General features: G+C 38.8%; 1 protein-coding gene across 2 annotated transcripts in view; it reads right to left on the bottom strand.

The window, feature by feature from the left end:
* Window positions 1–1,474: 1,474 nt before the first annotated feature.
* Window positions 1,475–17,213, bottom strand: part of LOC149955605 (uncharacterized) — a 49,652-nt gene continuing 33,913 nt past the window's right edge. For both annotated transcript variants that reach the window (XM_090165332.1, XM_090165331.1), the window contains exons 3-16: window positions 16,756–16,951; window positions 16,542–16,682; window positions 16,342–16,469; window positions 15,105–15,513; window positions 13,603–14,057; window positions 12,501–12,601; window positions 10,638–11,973; window positions 10,253–10,559; window positions 9,409–9,946; window positions 7,492–7,768; window positions 5,922–6,251; window positions 3,954–5,396; window positions 2,685–3,723; window positions 1,475–2,085 (exon numbers count right to left, since the gene is read on the bottom strand). In XM_090165332.1, coding sequence (XP_090021458.1) covers window positions 1,856–2,085; window positions 2,685–3,723; window positions 3,954–5,396; window positions 5,922–6,251; window positions 7,492–7,768; window positions 9,409–9,946; window positions 10,253–10,559; window positions 10,638–11,973; window positions 12,501–12,601; window positions 13,603–14,057; window positions 15,105–15,513; window positions 16,342–16,469; window positions 16,542–16,682; window positions 16,756–16,951 — 6,930 coding nt within the window. In that variant the 3' untranslated portion in view covers window positions 1,475–1,855. The remainder of the gene's footprint in view (window positions 2,086–2,684; window positions 3,724–3,953; window positions 5,397–5,921; window positions 6,252–7,491; window positions 7,769–9,408; window positions 9,947–10,252; window positions 10,560–10,637; window positions 11,974–12,500; window positions 12,602–13,602; window positions 14,058–15,104; window positions 15,514–16,341; window positions 16,470–16,541; window positions 16,683–16,755; window positions 16,952–17,213) is intronic.

The raw sequence follows: 17,213 nt of genomic DNA, 5'->3' as shown, positions 1-17,213 counted from the left end.
AACCTACCAAGTAGAAACAAGAAGCAAATCCTCGCTAAACAATCTAAACTCACATAAAATGCCCTTAAACAATTAAATTTTTACTAAAGAATTTATTGGTATATATTTGTAAATTAATACAACAGCAGTCTTCTCTAACATAAAAATAATATATTAATTATTTTATAATTATAAATTATCAGATCTAGCTAAAAATAGCTACTTTACCTTTAAAATTTTGTAATTATTTAAAAAGTTGTAATTTTCGGCATAAAGTAAACTCAAGTAGTTGCGTATATTAAAATGTATTCTCCTTATCTATATTTGGTTTTTAATTAATAAAATTATTTGAAAATCATTTAAAAATGTCTTAAAACCGAGCCGAGAGTGAAATGTTTTAGGATAAATACCATAAAAATTTTAGGCCTAATAAAATCGCTCGGGCGCGGTTTCCAAAAAACTTCATGGTTACAGACGCGAGCGTCATCTACTAGCGTTTGAAAACGGCCAAGTCGGTCAACCAGTCTATTTAAGAAACCTTGGTTAGAGTGAATGGTGTCTTTCCGGGTTTCGTAAACACCAATTTGGTCACGAGAATTGGGAAATATTTCAAAAGACAGTTATTTCAAAAGACAGTTATACCTTCTCAGTCCATGGAACGAATTGCCGAAACATCCGAGATTTCCAAGCCAATTGCTTTTATGTGCGGTGAAGGCGCTTCGGTTATAACTTGGGTATGTCTAGTTGTGGACGAAGGTTCTAACATATAGGGTCTGGGGGTTACTGAGCTCTCAAATTATCTATATATTTTGGGGTATTTCGGTTGCTATTTAAAGCTTCCTATTTCTTTCAAAAAAATTAATATTTAAAGACCGAGACCAGAGCGTATTTTCACCCCTCTTATCCTGTACTTAATTTTTTGAAGAGTGACAACTGATTGACATCTCTGACAACTTAAGTGACAGCTCTGACAGCTTGAGTGACCGCCAGGACAATTCCATGTATTGTAGCTAACCTCCTTTTTGATGCTCATTGTATATATTCTATTCAACAGTCAGAGCCGTTGGTCAATCTGTCCACGCTGTCACTCAATTTTGCGGGGTCTAAATTCGCGCACGAGAAAATGGAATCTCTGTTCTCGGCCTTTAAGTAGATAATCGTGGGTTAAAAAAGACAAAGAATATGAAACTGCATTACATAGTTAATTTAAAGGGCGGAGTATAACTTCCTACGTGTTCTTTAGGCAAGACCCCAGTCTTTTTGGGGATTTTAAATTATTAAGCATAAGCTAAAATGTCAAAAGGTACAGGAGTGAGTGACTAATACTAGAACTCTTGGATGACAACAGAAATACTATAAAATGATTACTCTCTTAGCATTTGATAAAAATAATTACCCTCAATATACTTGGAATGTAGGCATCGTTCGGTCTCCGAAACAGGAGCTCATACAGTTTTGAGACAACTTTAATAAAGTAAGTATCGAAATTCTTGGTTATTAATTTTTATTTTATAAACTGTACAAAAAGAATTTTCAAAAATAGCACTAAGAATATAGGCAATAGCCGGGGAAGAATATTCCAAGGGCACTTTTTAAAACTAATTCTTCAAATAAAATTTATAACTAAACTTAACTCTAAAAACTGGTAATTTGATCAACCCACGCGAGAAGTTTCCTCGGTTAGAATCTAAAATCTCAAAGAATTCGTTTTACCACTTCACAATCAGGCATATACCGATAATGCAGATGGCATTACCGGCACCTTCTAGAATTTGAGTTCAGTAATTCTTATATTGAATTTGAATTAAGTGTTATTCAAAATACTGATATTCAGGTATAACGTTGGTTCTGCGCCTTTGTTTTGAGTGCGCGCGGTTTATCTTTCGTACTGAGGTCCGTCGGCAACACCCAGCATCGTCTTGGTGCCTCCGTACAAAGATAAATGGCTGCCTCCGTCGTACATCTCCAGCGGATACAGATCCGTCCCTTGTACTTGTACTGATCCCGAACTCGTACTTCCTCCTCCCTCCGATTGAGCTTCGTCTAACTGCACGTGTCCGAATCCTCCGCCGTAGAAAGATTTTGTCGTCAGAGACGCTTGTGAACCTGCGTGAGACAATACAAATGCGTCATAAAAGGTTAAGTTGCATTCTGATATAAATACAAAGGCACTCTAACAAGAACAATGACCATTTTAGCGTCCCTTACGAAATATACGAAATAATTTTACGGATTAAATCAAACGACCGGAGACGGACAGAAATGCTGTAGGATATTTTCCCGTTAAGTGTGGTGTTGTTCTGGTTGAGGAACAATTAACGACATTAGTGCTAACAGAAACTACCGTTAGTGAAAAACTATTATCCTAATGATTTCAGTAGGAATATGATTACTAGAATCGCCAATTATACCGAAATAAAATTGTAGTCATATCATATCCAGATTTGCTAAAATCAATTAATTTTATTTCTATTGTTTCTGTTAATTTTATATATGTCAGACTTGAAATGTTACGTAAAAATAGCTCTGTACTCAAAGTTATATAAATCCAAAGTAACCATTGTAAATCCTATTATATTTGTAAATTTGTTCTGATGTATATTTATTTCGCCAACAAAATTTTCTTAATTTCGCCTCTCCGAAAATATTTATTTATAAACAATTAAAATTAGATACAAAATTGAAATATAAGTATAACTACTTACCACACAAAACTGGAGCAACGGATGAGAGGTTATTTTGAAGTGTTCCGTATAACGAGTGCTGATATGGTACGGATGCTTTAAGTTGCGTTTTCAGGTCTCTTCTTTTCATTTGCCTCGTTAGCTTGCTGTAAACATATACTTTACGCATGTACAGACAAAGCATAACCAATGTCGCGCAGAGCAAATTAGCAATGACAATTGTAACATCTCTGTACTGCAAAGGAAGATGAGTGCTTAGAACCGTCCAAGCGACCCACACGATGCCCACGAAAACGCAGCAGGATAAGATCCATCTGGACTCTTGCCCATTTTCTCGGCATCTCCAAGTGAGGACGGAGAAGGTGATGGTCATGGCGAGAAGCAACATTACGTACACCAGCGATATGATCAGTTCATCCTCGAACGTGTTCGGTGGGGAACACCTCCAGAGTCCATGGTACGCGCCGGATTTTGGTGGCATCAACACTAGCCATGCTGCTGTAAGTATTATTTGAACCACAACGAGACCAACCGAAACAACCAAGAGACCAGCTGGACTGGACATTCTCGTAGCGTCGGTCATCATTCTTTTTCCATTACTGCCCATGAGTCTCCAGGTGTTCATGACCTTGATGAGCATTCCCGAAAAAATAATGGAATAAGATAAGCCCATGACGAATCGTCGGACTCCGCAAGTGTTTTCGGTTGGTGACAGGATGAAGGCGAAGTTAACGGCGTACAACATCAAAAGTCCGAACAGTATCTTGTACCCCAAAACCGTCGTACCAACGGTCACGGGGAAGGCCATCAAAAAGTATACTCCGCAAATGACGACGAGCGCGATTCCAAGGACAGATAGGGCCGTTGTCGTGATGCCCCACACGGTTTGGAAGTTATCGTAAAGGCTGAAAAGACTCTCCACGGAAGTGTACTCGGCGGACGTTGCCATCTGTTCGAAACAAGTGGTGCAAGATCCAATACATAGAGACAATGGTGGGCCACCTGGGAAACTCACGTCTTGAAGCGATAATTCAGTCTGACCTTCAACCCATTTACTGACCTATAGAAAGCGCAAAATGTCAATTTGATATTTTCTTTGATTTTTACAGGGTGACAATTATCAGGATGGCAATAAAAAGTTAAAATGATAAACAGGAATTTTGCAGACTCAATTATTATATAAGTTTAAACTTATACCAAAATCTTTGTATTAAAATTATAAAAATTAAAGAAAAGCATTGAAAATATAGCAGAAACTATAAAAAGGAAGCTTGGGTAAAAGAAACTCACTTTATTGTAAGAATATTCTCCGTCGGATCGGTTTCCAAGATGATAAATATTGAATACGTAATCAGATTTTGCACCGGCTAAAAGTTCTTTGATATTCGGCATTAAAGATTTCCCGTCAAGCGCCTCGTAGCAGCTGGACGTCAAACTGACGGGACATATTTTACGAACTTGTCCTTCGAGACTGTTGGCTACCGCGTAAACAGCGTCGACAATTGGTCGGACTCTCTTCTCTACCAAGACATCTTTGGCGAGCTTCTCGTTTCCGGTACATAAATCGGGATACTGCTTTTGGACGTAGCGAGCGTTGAGCAGTCGGCATTTGAAGTTTTCCTGCCAGTATTCCTCGAACCACGCGTCGGGAATGGGATCGTGTTTGGACAATGTTAAGTTGGTGAAATAATTGTCAATTCCAGACAGTACAGGGCTCTCCATAGACACGGTGAAAGCGTCCACGTTACTTCCATCTAAGAGCGTGGCCACTTCGGGGTCAGTCGCCCATCCTTCGGTGCCAATCCAAACGAACCGGGACAGTAAGGACATTTCTTTTGCAGCGCCAAGAACTAATTTGGTCGAGAACGGATCATCAGTCAAAAGGACGGTAACCCTAGGTTGAGGATCGACGAAGGATTCCTTCATCTTGTGTCCGATTTGTTGGATGGAGTGACGATGGTCTATTTTTAACTTTTCGGCGATGCAAATTCCCTTTTCTTTCGCTCTCTGATAGAAATATGACGCATCTTCGGATCCGACGTCGTTCAACACATCAATGACGAAAACGTACTTCCAATCAAAGTGCTTTAGAATCGCGATTATGGCATCCGCCTGACCGTTATTGGAAGACATGGTTCTAGCCGTCTCCATTTCAACTGGTTGCGGTACGCTTCGCCGTTTTCGACTTTGTCCAGGGTTGACTATTAAAGGAATGTCGTTGGCGTCTAAAATGGGCGAAACCTTCTCCGTAACCGAATCTCCGAATGTCATCATTGATATGATGGTTGGTGACTCTTTACCGCTTTCTTCTTCCGCTTTGTCCGCGAAGTAGCTGTACAATTTCTGTTCGGCCCTTTGTTCCTGGTTACAGTAGTCGAAAATGATAGCGCCCAAATTTATGTCCCGTAGAAGAGTTTTGTTCTTATTGACGTTTTCGATGGCGTAAGACAGCGCTAGTACATTTTCGAATGTTTCGCGGTTGTTAATTGGCCCGCAAGTAAACAGATTTTGCCCTGCTTTGTGAATTGGCATCAATGCACCTAGAAGCAGTTTTGCGTTTGGATTGACGTACATCATGTTCGGAACGGATATTTTGTTTTTTCTGTGGCATCCTTTGGAGCCGAAGCACTTGGATTGGATGGTCGACAAATGGAGCTCCTTTCCTCTGGAATCATATCCTCTACCGTTTGTTGCGTTTAAGGAGAGACCATCCTTTTCATTGTACGCACCAATCTAGAAAAAAAAAACAATTAAAAAATTGTCTATAAAAATCTAGCAGTTTTGAAAATATTAATTTTAAAATAATTATTCCGTTGATGTGTAACATTAATTAATTAATAAATGTTTGGGGTTTGGGGAAAGATGTTTTCAAAGTTAGAGTTTAACCTTGAATAAAATTTTATAATAATATTAATCCAAGGGTAGAAATGGAAGGTAACCTTCTAGTTTTAACGCAGCTCTTATGTCATAGTCACTACTTTTACAAGTCTATAAGAGCATGCTTGAGTCACCAGATTTTGAATAAGTAGTGAGCGTGCAATTCGCACGATCCAAGACTATAATAAAGAAAATCTTTCTTGTGATGTATGAGCAACATTTTATGTCTGTTTTTATTGGTAACATGTGAAATTGTTAGGCGTCACGAAATATTTTGGCGGAAAATAGAAAATTCGTTCTGTCGTATAAAATGCTTAACAGAAATTGGGAAATTATCAAATTTATCTGGATTTTGGGCACTCGTTAGTGAAAATTTCTTACCGTAATGAACGCCAAAGAGTGACTTCCAAGCTGCCTAAAGTTTAGCACCTCCAAAGAACTTTCGGCGTATTGCTTATCTCCGAACGAGACCTCTTGTCCATTTGGTCGAACTAAGACGACGTCCCTTGTCTTGTTGAAGACGCGCTCCCTGATGCCCATCCGCTTCTCTTTGGACGCGGATCGCAAGCAGCCTTCGGACTTCCCATTGCACTCGGTTTTGTACAGGTAAGACACTGCCGTCGCTATGGACAACACGGACTGAATAGTGTGGGACACCACGGGATCACCTTGACGGCCAGCGTCAGATAGCGAAGAGAGTTGACCCAATTCCTGACAAAAGTAAAAAGAGGTTGTTATAATTTGGCCTTTAGAAAAATGAAGTGGACTCTTCATTCTGTCCTTATCACGCGACAACCTTGTGATAAAGGATATCCCAGGTGCACCGGTACATAAATATCGGACATACTGTTCTTCGCGGTATTGTATTACATGTATAATGCTAGTTTAGTCTAATAGTGTAAAAACAGATGTTTTAACCTAGGAGCAACAAACACAGCACCCCACACAAGGAGAACGCAACCCGTCAAAAGTCGTCGTGTGTACAGTTTTCATTGGTTAGACGCTTTAGCGCCTGCTGCCGTCGTAAGGGGAAAATTTGGAAATTGTCTTTCCCCCGCCCGTAATTCGTTCCGTGTAAAGGCTCGTCCAATGAAATTTGTACACAACACTGCGTTAGCGTGTTAAAAGTCTAGCTGCGTTCTCCTTGTGTTTATTGATCCTAGTTGTAACCATACTTGATTCAAAACTATATTTTATAAAACGGTTTCAAACTCTCAATTATTTTATGCAATTCGGCTAATTTACACGCTTTAGAATAAAAATAATAGTATTAACAATAGTAATAATAATAAGCTAGGCTAATAACCAAGGTACTATCTTGGCCCCTTGGACGAATTTTAATGCCTTTCATTCAAGTGGCTGTGTTACAATTGGTAGGAGGGTGGTGGCCAGTCCTTCATGCCACGCGAAGGAACAGTTTCCTACACTTACTATTACCCTTAATACGGTTTATGGTGTTCTTAATTTGATGCCGATGAGAATCATTTGTTATGTAACTCAGTAGGATTTGGGCTTATTTAAAAAGCGTTTTAATTGTGTTATCGTTCACGCCTGATTGTTTTCAGATACACCCATGAATATAAATTTGCCATACCCTTCACGTCAAAACGTTACCCGGTACCCCATGGGATTGTTACTCTTTTTAGCAAAAATGAAACCACGTGTACGAACGGAGCGGCTCTCCAATTGGCCCTAGAATAGGCAATCACAACTTTTGGTATTTAGTCCGATTCCTCATTGGCTATTCTTGGGCTAACATGAGAGCGGAATTTTGATATTCAAAAATATCAATAACCTTAGTGATAGTAAGGCTATCTATGTGGTTGTAAATTCATGGGTGTATATCAATAAATACATAGTTGATACCCGCAAAGTAAAATCCACCTCTGGATTATTTAACTATGGAAAAGTATTTGAGTTTTAGAACTAGCTTGACACGGAATTAAAATACCTTTTGTTGTTCAATAAATTCTTTTAACCAAATATTTTTGGTAGCATTCTGGATGGATATTTTGGAGAAATATTGAACAAATTGCGCTTCATTATGAACTTTCGGTCGAATAACCAATCCTCCAAGAACTTGGTCCGGGTATTTCTGGAAGGCGTCGACGCTGTCCAAACCAACGAAAAGGAAATCGCTCGGCTGGAATTTTCCGCGCTTCTGGAGCTCTTGCGCGGCAGACAGTATTGACATCGTCTCGTCGGAATTGGTCAGAAGTAGTATTACTCTGAAATGTACACAGATTCAAGGTAATTAATTAATTAATTAATTTCTCATTTTGAATAAAAACCAAACAATAGTATTGCAATTGATTTGGTAATAATTGACTTAATTTTAAGATAAAATAATAAAATTAAGCCTGTCCTATTGAGAAATGGTAGCTTCTTTCAAACACAAACGCATTGTAACCCGGCCACCTGCTTAAAGGCATTATAAGTCGCTAGATGACTTGGGCCTAAGGTGGTGCCTTGGGTATTAGTCTAGCTGATTATTGATTATATATTATTATTATTAAATAAGGTGGCTATCCTTAATGCCTTCAGGACTTCACCAGCGGAAATTAAGGGGTTTTCCCCCGAGTTCTTCGGTTTCCCCTTCCATAAAAACTTGTCTAGGTTAACGGTAATAGTTAGTGTAGGGAGCTGTTGGCTCGATCTCGTTGCATGGAGGGCTTGCCACCACCCTCCTACGCATTGTAACCCGGCCACCTGAATTAAGGGCTTCAAAAGTCGCATGATGACTTAGGCCTAAGGTGGTGCCTTGGGTATTAGCCTAGCTGATTATTATTATTATTATTATTATTAAATTTTTAAAATAATGTTTTACTACAATAATAAGTAAAATAATAACAATAAGTATGACACTTCCTTTTGCTTTAATGCTAATTTTCTAACCGAACCATTTTTCGGCACTGATACTCTCTTTAAGCTGTGACTTGGACTCGCGATTTACCGGTTTGGATGACTAATTTTTGATACAAATTTAAGCCTAATATCGGAGAGCACGTTCTGGAGTCACGAGGGGCTTTGCCTTTGTTTTGTGCGTGATAAAAAACATGAGCTCGTGGCGCCTAGGAGGATTCAAGTAAACCTGGAGTGGTCGTCTCCCGTTTTAGGCGGGGCAGTAAAAAATTCACGGACATCAATCGTAGAATCTTTACACTTTTAATCGGCTTTTCGTCTGCTAGTTTTTCTGTTCGCGTATTTCTAGTCCCGTGTTTTTAGTAGTAATAGACAATGAATTTTAATATTCGAAAACTAGCAGACGAATTTTTTAAAAACATGTGGAAAAGGTGGCGCTAAACTCGTATGTCCGCGATTCTGGCTCGTGCTGCGTTGCCATAGAGAGATAGGGGAGCTCGTAGTGGGGGAATACACTTTTCTATTCCAGGGTACCGAGTTTTCATATTCCTAGGTGGCGCCGAGAGAAACGTTTTAATTTTTATAATTTTTGCCTAATATTCCGCCTATCTATCGGAAACCAGGTATTTCGGCTTAACGGAAGTCTCGCGTATTTAAGACACTAGAGGGCTCTGTGCTGAGAAATATCTTGATTACGCAATAACTATGAAAATCAGTTTGGTTGTAAATCTCGTTAATTGTCATACTTATTGTTATTCTGTTACTTATGCTACAATGGAAATAAAACCACTAAATATCAAAAACAAACATAAAGCTTATCTCATAATTGAGATCCTTTGCTTAGTTTTCTAGTTCCATTAGCGTGCGCAACACTTTGCATACATTTTGTTACTAAATAAATTTACCAACTTGACTCAAAATAATAATTTAACAAGATGAAATAATAACTACATAAAACATTAACCACGCTAAGCCTCGGCTCTTTTGCAAAATCATATTTAATTACCTTGAACCAGAAGTCTGTTTCTTTCCCAGTCCATACAGGATGCTTTCGGACACTTCAGCGTGCAGCGCGGTGTTTTTCATCATCTCTTCCAGCAACGCTACTTGAATGGAATTACTATCAAGTATTTTCTGTAGCTTCTTGAAGAGCATACTTCCTCTCGAGCCCTCGTGCGAAGTAACAACGGACACGTAATCCCATTTGAAATGTTTCAGTAGATTAAAAATGCAGTCGCAAATGGCTTCGTCGGTCATCGCGTAGCTCAAAGACAACGGCGCTGTTTTAGGCAAATCCAAATCAACTTCGGACAAAGATATGGTCGGTATTTTCAGGGGGACTGAAAGAGCGGTCAGTGGAAGAAGCGCTTCTCGTGTCCGAGCTGTTGATAGAAAGCCGAGAGTGCCATCGATAACGGATGATGGTAAGTCTCCCTCGATATCGTTGGACAAGGAATTACTCAGGAAATTCGAGACGTCTTTCGACAGTTTAGCGGTGCTGTAACAAGAATCCAGAACGATAGCTCCAAGTTTTAGTTGATTTCCTGTAAAACAGAAACGTATACTTAACTTAATTTAACTGTCCTAAGTACGTGTTAGTAGGTTCGATTTTGGCTTAAAATATCATATATCTTACAAAAACAAAATTAGCAATAATCGGATAACTGTACACCGGTTTGCAAAGAGACTACTAGAGAGAAATTTAGTTTCGGTGTTAAAAATATCAATATAAGGAAAAATTCGATACAAAGATTATGTCACCCCAGTTAGCATTAATTTCACTCAAGTCACCGAAGTTTTACACTGAAAAATAGTTATATACATTTAAAATGTTCATTTATTTTTCCTACCTAAAATGTTGGTGTTTGCTTGATTCAGTGCCCAGAAAAAGGCTTGAAGGTGACGTATTCCCTTAAGGGTTATCTCTTTTTTGCATCTCAATGGATTTTCCGCACTCGATTCTCGTATGTTGAGGAAAGCAGCCAAATACAAGTGGTTCGGTGAACTTTGTAAGATAAATTCATCCGATGGTTTAGCACAGTGAGCGCAGTAAGACAAACACGTAGATGCTGTCTTCTCCAAATTCATTTCTTTTCCATATTTGTCGTAGGTCACCACGGGTAAAAGATTGCTCAACTGGCGACGGTAAGAACCAACCTTTTTGAATTTAGTAAATCATTAACAAAGTCCTATCATGAGATGTTATAAATCTCGAACCAAGAACGTTATTCTTACTTTCTGATAGATGTAGGAGCCTCCGGAAATCTTTCGAAAATTAAATATCTCTACGTCGTTGTCCCCATAGCCGTCGTTAGTAAAACTGAAGGTTCCACCTTTACCGTCGGGGTGTATTGCTCTGGTGAAGCGGATGTAATGGTTAAACACTTGTCGAATCTGCGGCTCCATTAAAAAGCGAGGACAAAGTCCGAGGGTAGCCGTGCTGCATAATTCATTTCTGGCTCGTGCCAAACCAGCCGCTATGGATAAAATGGCTTGCATGATTTGTCCCACAGTTTGAGTGGGCTTGTAGGCAATAGATACGCCTTCTTCGCAGGGCTTATCAACGCAGTTCAGGGACTGTCTCCAAAAATCAGTGAAGAATGGATTTCTATTATTATTGTCTGGATTTAGGTAGCGATAATGGGAAACGAAATCTCCGATATTTATTTGAGAAGGTGAAAAAAGCAGAGATCCTTGCGCCATTGTTTCCAGCCCTTGAACGACTGCCAAATTGTTGGTCCACTCTCCCGATGCTAGCCACGTAAATTCTCCGCTATGTATCTTCTCGGATAATAGATAATCTTCAGCCACAGAAAAGAGTTGCCGAGTGGCTACTGCATCGGTCACTAGTATCACTACTTTCCCACCTCTATCCTTGGCGTCAATAAGACCATTGAGTATTTTGTCCGCTTCTTTGACGTTTACGCTTGAGAATTTTTCCTCGAAAGCTATACATATTGAAGCGTCCTTCATCGTAGCTTTTAAGACGTCGACTTCAGTTTTGAAATGAATTTCAGGACCATAAACCAAACTTACAAAATCCCATCCCATTTTTTTCAGGACATTGACGATCGCTTTGGCTCGAATTTTAGGATTTACTGGTACTTGTAACAAGTACGGATTGGCTTCACCAGAATTTCCTCCCATTTCTTGGGCGGAAATGTAAGTTATGTTTAATGGCGAAAGAAGCGACGCTGCCACGGACGACGATACTGGATCAAGCGACGAGACAAATGCTGGAGCTGAAGCGAATGGCAGGTTTTCTGACAAAAGGTTGGATAATTTGTGGGCCACTTGCGACGACGAGCCGCAGGAATCAATGACCTGAACTCCGAGCTGAATTCCTCGAAGGAAACTAGAGTCGTGGTTTATTTTGTCGATAATCCATAAAGCCGCTTCGAGGTCTTGAATGGCATTTTCATTAATCTCTGAACTACAGTCCAGTGGCGTATCACCCGCTTTGTGGATGGGGAGGACAAGAGGAATTAACAAGTCTCCAGGAAGAGCGATTGTAGTTAAGGTAGGCGTGATCGAATGTTCGGTTTCCAACGATCGTCCGTGAGGACTACCCCTGAAAAGAAAATTGATATTCAATAAATTTAATTGTACAAAACAAATCGAGTAAGTTTCGTTGCTGAATGTTTTCGGAGCTTGAAATTTTCTTTGTGGAAGCTTGGAGCAACAAACACAGAACCCCATACAAGGAGAACGCAACCCGTCGAAAGTCGTCTATTTTCTTGTGTACAATTTTGATTGGCTAGTCGCTTTAGCGCCTGCTGCCATTGGAAGGGGAAAATTGTCTTCCCCTTTTCCGTAAAACGTGCAGTGTAAAGGCTCATGCAATGAAATTTGTACACAAAACTTCTTTAGCGTGTTTAAAGGCTAGCTGCGTTCTCCTTGTATTTGTTGCTCCTAGGTGGAAGTAAGGGTGCTAGCGTTCGGTAATTTTTGTTTATTTCTAAAATAATATATGATAAGCTTTTAATAATTTAATCATTTCTTAATGACTGTTAGACACATTTCGACACTACGAAACTTAAGCACTGAACGTTTGGCATCGAATCTTCCGTTTCCCGTAAAAAATCACTCAATACTTACACGTTGCTACACAAGGCACAGTTGTCGTTTATGCATTTCGAAGGCATATATTGAAATTTGGAATCTTTGATGTCAGACCCAGTTTCTTCATAGACTGCAATCTGGTTAATATGTATAAAAGTCGAGATTTTATTTAAAAAACACTACTATTCGGAAATACACCTTGATGTAGGGGAGATTAATGGGTTTGGTCCCCATTTTCTTTTGGGTTTTGAATATTTATACTTTACATCAGCTTTCATTGTTATACTATAGTTTGGTTTAAAATGTTATCTATAAAAATGTACATGTTAGTGCAAAACATTCCACATTCAGGAAGACTTAATGTGGTTATGGATTGCGACAGCTAAGAGAGATTTCTACTTAACAGAATATTAATGGAAAAATGTATCTCTGAGTAGTGCTTCCAAGGCCAATAGGTTTTTCTATAAAATGCGGGAAGTCACGTGTAAATGTTTTTTCTACGTCACTAACTATAACTATGGAAGATTGTTAGCACGCGATGAAGTCGATAGAAATTTTGAAATTTGAAGTCCACGTGCGCGTGCCAATAAAGTACTAAAAAGCTGAAGCTCGTGGAAACAACTATTGATCACGTTATTCAGGTTCTGACAATCAGTTAGTCAGATCTGGTTTATCTTTTATTGTATCTCATAACGCAATCTGGTCTCCAATTGCATCTGATTCATTATTCGAAATAACCGACCTTAACGGATCTGCTTTAATTAATCTTACCAGATTCAGTTACTTAACAGTAACGTGATATAAATATATAAACTTGTGAAAAGCAAATCAAGTAATGAAAAGTTGTAAAAGTTTCGAAAGAAATTTAATCGGAGAATATGTAAAATCGATCATTTTAAATCTGCTCATAACCTGTCTGTTGGTTTTTAATGAAATCATATTAATTTCTGGGTTAAACAATCTGGTGTTCATTTTGACCCATACCTGGTAATATCCAAACGTAAATGCAAATAATTTGATGTCTAATGTCTCTTAATAATTTTTTAGGCTCAGAAAACGCGACTGAGAATTGGCTTGTAACACTATCACCGAGCCCTTTTTAGGTAAAAATCTAAAATGATTTTGGAAATAAAATTACTTGATTGAAGTAAACTCCTCTCTTTTCGTCGAACAAATATTGAGTGAGAGCCAGCTTGGTTTCGTAGCCCGTTACGGTTTCACGATCGATAAAGCGTTCTGGCTTGAAATATTTGGCCATCCACGTTTTCCGGCTGGTAGTTAAGAGCTCTTGGCAGGCCCCGGCTTCCAGCGGCCTACTGCCTCCTCCGCAGACGTCGAACCAAGCGTTTCTGATGCTGGTGACGTACTCTTCCACAGCGTCCACCATGGTCAACCAAATGGACGTTCTCTCCAAGGAGCGAACTGGATTGTCTGGAACAATTGATCCGTTGATGAGGCAGGCCGTTTTGTCGTTGTTGTTGTAGCACTTCGACAGCTTTTTGGCAGCGAGCTCGGCGTGCCACAGGTATTTCGGTGAGGTGTACTCTTCGCTTCCAATTTCAGACCATCTGATTTCAAATTCTTCTCTAATTCCTAGATAAATTATGCACATTTTTAATATTAACCAACTGTTAATTTGAACAATTAATTTATTATTATTTTTCCGTTTTAATTAACCTTAATTACCAAATAATTGTGACGAGTATAAAATGTTAAAAACTATTAAATGTACAATAATGTATTTTATTTTAAAACTAGACGAATAGTTAAGTATTGTTTTCTAATCAAATAATCATAAATTAAAAATTAATTTGTAATTCTAAAATCTAAATCTACATATTCCAAGAAAATGTTAAGGGTCACTATTAAAATGTTTAGAACGTAATGGTTGTTCTACCTGGTTTATTTTTATATTTTTCTTGATTTTTATTGGCTACTGTACGCAGATTTAACACGAACATGGTTAACATCGTATTTTAATAAAAACTTGCTTAAAACAACGCTAGGATTTGCATAATGTAGAGATTCTGTCAGAGAAACCGCGTGTAACACCAGTTCAGTACTCCTTTTTTGACGAACGCATTGTTATTCGAAAAATTCATGTTTCATTGATTTAAAATATTATATTTAAACAGGGTGCAAAGTAAATGGTGGTAGGAGCGGAGTTTCACGAGTTGTAGAGGCCATTAGGATTCGAAATTGTTCTATGATATTTTCCCCTTCGGGCAACTGTTACGGAATTGTGGATTAATTGCTGTAAACGTTTAGGGCGTTCAACGCGTCTTTCGAAAAATTATTCTTTATTAAACCTAATAAACTGATCGCTTTTGCTGTCATGGCAACCAGAACGCTCGAGCGACGTTTATTGGCGCGTGCACATCGCTATGAATGAAAAAGGTTTCGGAAATTTGATGGGCACCTAACTTTAATATACCTACAGCAACTGATTCACAACTCCGAAACGGTAGGCCGTAGGGAAAAATGTCAGAGAACATTTTCGATTCCAAATGACCTCTTCAACTCATACCACCACTTACGATACAAATGTAAAATCCTTAAATAGACAGTTATTTTGACTAAATAGTAAACAAGTGATTTTTTTCCGAAGAAGCGGGTAAAGCACAAAATTATGATATTTACCAGGAAAAGGTGAAAGAGAGAAAAGTCTCGTGTTGTTGAGAGTTTTCCTCATGGCATTCAAGGCGGAGGCGTCCGGGATGGAAGACAGCAACCATTGGTTCTGAGCGGTGGCGGCGGGTTCGTCTTTCATGGCGTTCAGCAGTTGGGCCAATTCAACGCCGTGCGCGACGACAATGACTGCGCCTCCGTCTTGGAGGGTCGAGGACACCTCTCGAATCATTTCCCGCAGCTCGTCGTGCCTTTTCGAAGGTGACTTTGTTTTTGGCAATTGTTTCTTGGCGGTCATGCACAATTGGCCTTTGTTGGCAACTTCGACGAAGTCCTTCAAAACGGCGTTGCTGAAGGAATCGTCGGCGTAAATGACGGCAAAGCGATTCCATTCCATACTGTAAGAGACTTCCAAAACAATCTGCCGAAGAAATCATATGCATTATTAATAATCGGGGTTTTCGTAATTTAAAAGTACTAAGACAGATTCACACGAACTGGCATTTATGCAAAACATTGCTTTCAAATATATTCGACCAATACCCAAGGTGGAGATTTTTTGGCCTCCACCGGATATATAGCTCGCTAAATAAAGTGATCAATGTGATATATTATTAGATTAGAGTTAGATGAAATTTATTGACTGCCACTAATACGAAGTAAGAGATTGAAAGAGCTTGAATTTTTTTTCTTATTTTCGTAAAAATATATTTCCACTAAAAAACTGAATTTAAAGTAATACCTCAACCACGGTCATTCGTAATTACATCCGCTTCTACATAAAAAAAAATATCATGGCAACCTTTTTTTAAAAAATTTTACAACTAAGTAAGTAAGTTGCGAGATATTTTTTATCTGTGGGTGCTCTTATTTGAAAATTGCGCCTTTAAGAGACGGAAGAGTACTAAGGCGATCTATTGATCAGTTAATGAAGTTACTTGGATGCTGATTAATGTTAAAAGCCAGCCGCTTTATTTGGCCCAGGCAACATTGATTTCGAGCAAAATAATTTCCCACAGATCGTTTTGATTACACAAAACGAATATTATTAATATTAAATACCTTTATCAATTAACATTATCATATTTTGTAGTAGAAAAGTTTTTTAAATTACAATTAATTATCTTCTCTTATTAACTAGCGAAATCTCCGATTGTTTTGTAAAGCGTGTGAACTAGCGCAAATCAAAGTTGTATATATCAACCAAATGCGTAAAAATGCTGTCTCGTGTTTGTAGACCCTTACTTACTCTGGCAACGTGTGTTGGCGAAAGGGAATACGTATAATCAACTGGTGCGTAAAGTTGAGGAATGCCCGAATTATGCAAGACACTTTTTACCTCCGCTTCGTTGGTAACTCCCGTCAGATCAATTATTCCTGTTACGAAATGTTCATAAACTCAGATCTTCGAATGATTTTAAAATATTGACTTGTAAGATCGATACTAACCTAGAACTTTCGAGGTCTGGTTATCCAATTCCTCAATGCACGAATCCGTGCTGATTCCGACGGAATTAAGGAAAGGAAACATTTGAGTCATCTGCTCTACTGATTTTCTTTCGTGGCCACATCCGTCCATTACGGTCAGTCCTACAAACGCGATATAAAACATTTTAAATCTAAGGTCGTCTTAATTGTCTCCTAGTTGGGCGATAATTCGTACCAATTTTAATGCCGTGCAGGGCCTTGACCATGGAATAGCGGTCAGTGTTCATTGGACGGCGATTCACCATGGACACAGCCATTCTCAAGGCTTCGTAGGCCTGGACACCGGAGTCCGAGGGTTCGCCGCAGCCATACAGACCCTTTCCAGTCTCATGGGCGTTGAGCAAAACGCCGATCTTGAATTGCGCGTCATTCTACAAATAAAGTTGAAAGAAGTCTTCCTTAATATAAGGTCTATTTTTATTTTTATATTTTATATCAAACGAATAGAGTTATGCCACAAGAGGCAAACTAGCGAGGTTTTTACAATCGTGGGCATAGTATCGTCGCCAAGGAAGGGTAGTGGCTAGAGATTGGCGGAACAAATAAATTAACCAAAATGTTTATGAATTTTGACGGTTAACTGTTTATTTATGAACATTTTATACGAATAAACAACAATTTAACATGCAAAAG

Source organism: Leiobunum rupestre, chromosome 2 (assembly GCF_980474605.1).
Source record: "Leiobunum rupestre chromosome 2, qqLeiRupe1.1.hap1, whole genome shotgun sequence".
In the NCBI taxonomy this organism is placed as follows: domain Eukaryota; kingdom Metazoa; phylum Arthropoda; class Arachnida; order Opiliones; family Sclerosomatidae; genus Leiobunum; species Leiobunum rupestre.
Note: the sequence above shows the minus strand (reverse complement) of the source record. Positions and strands in the feature narration are given on the sequence as shown.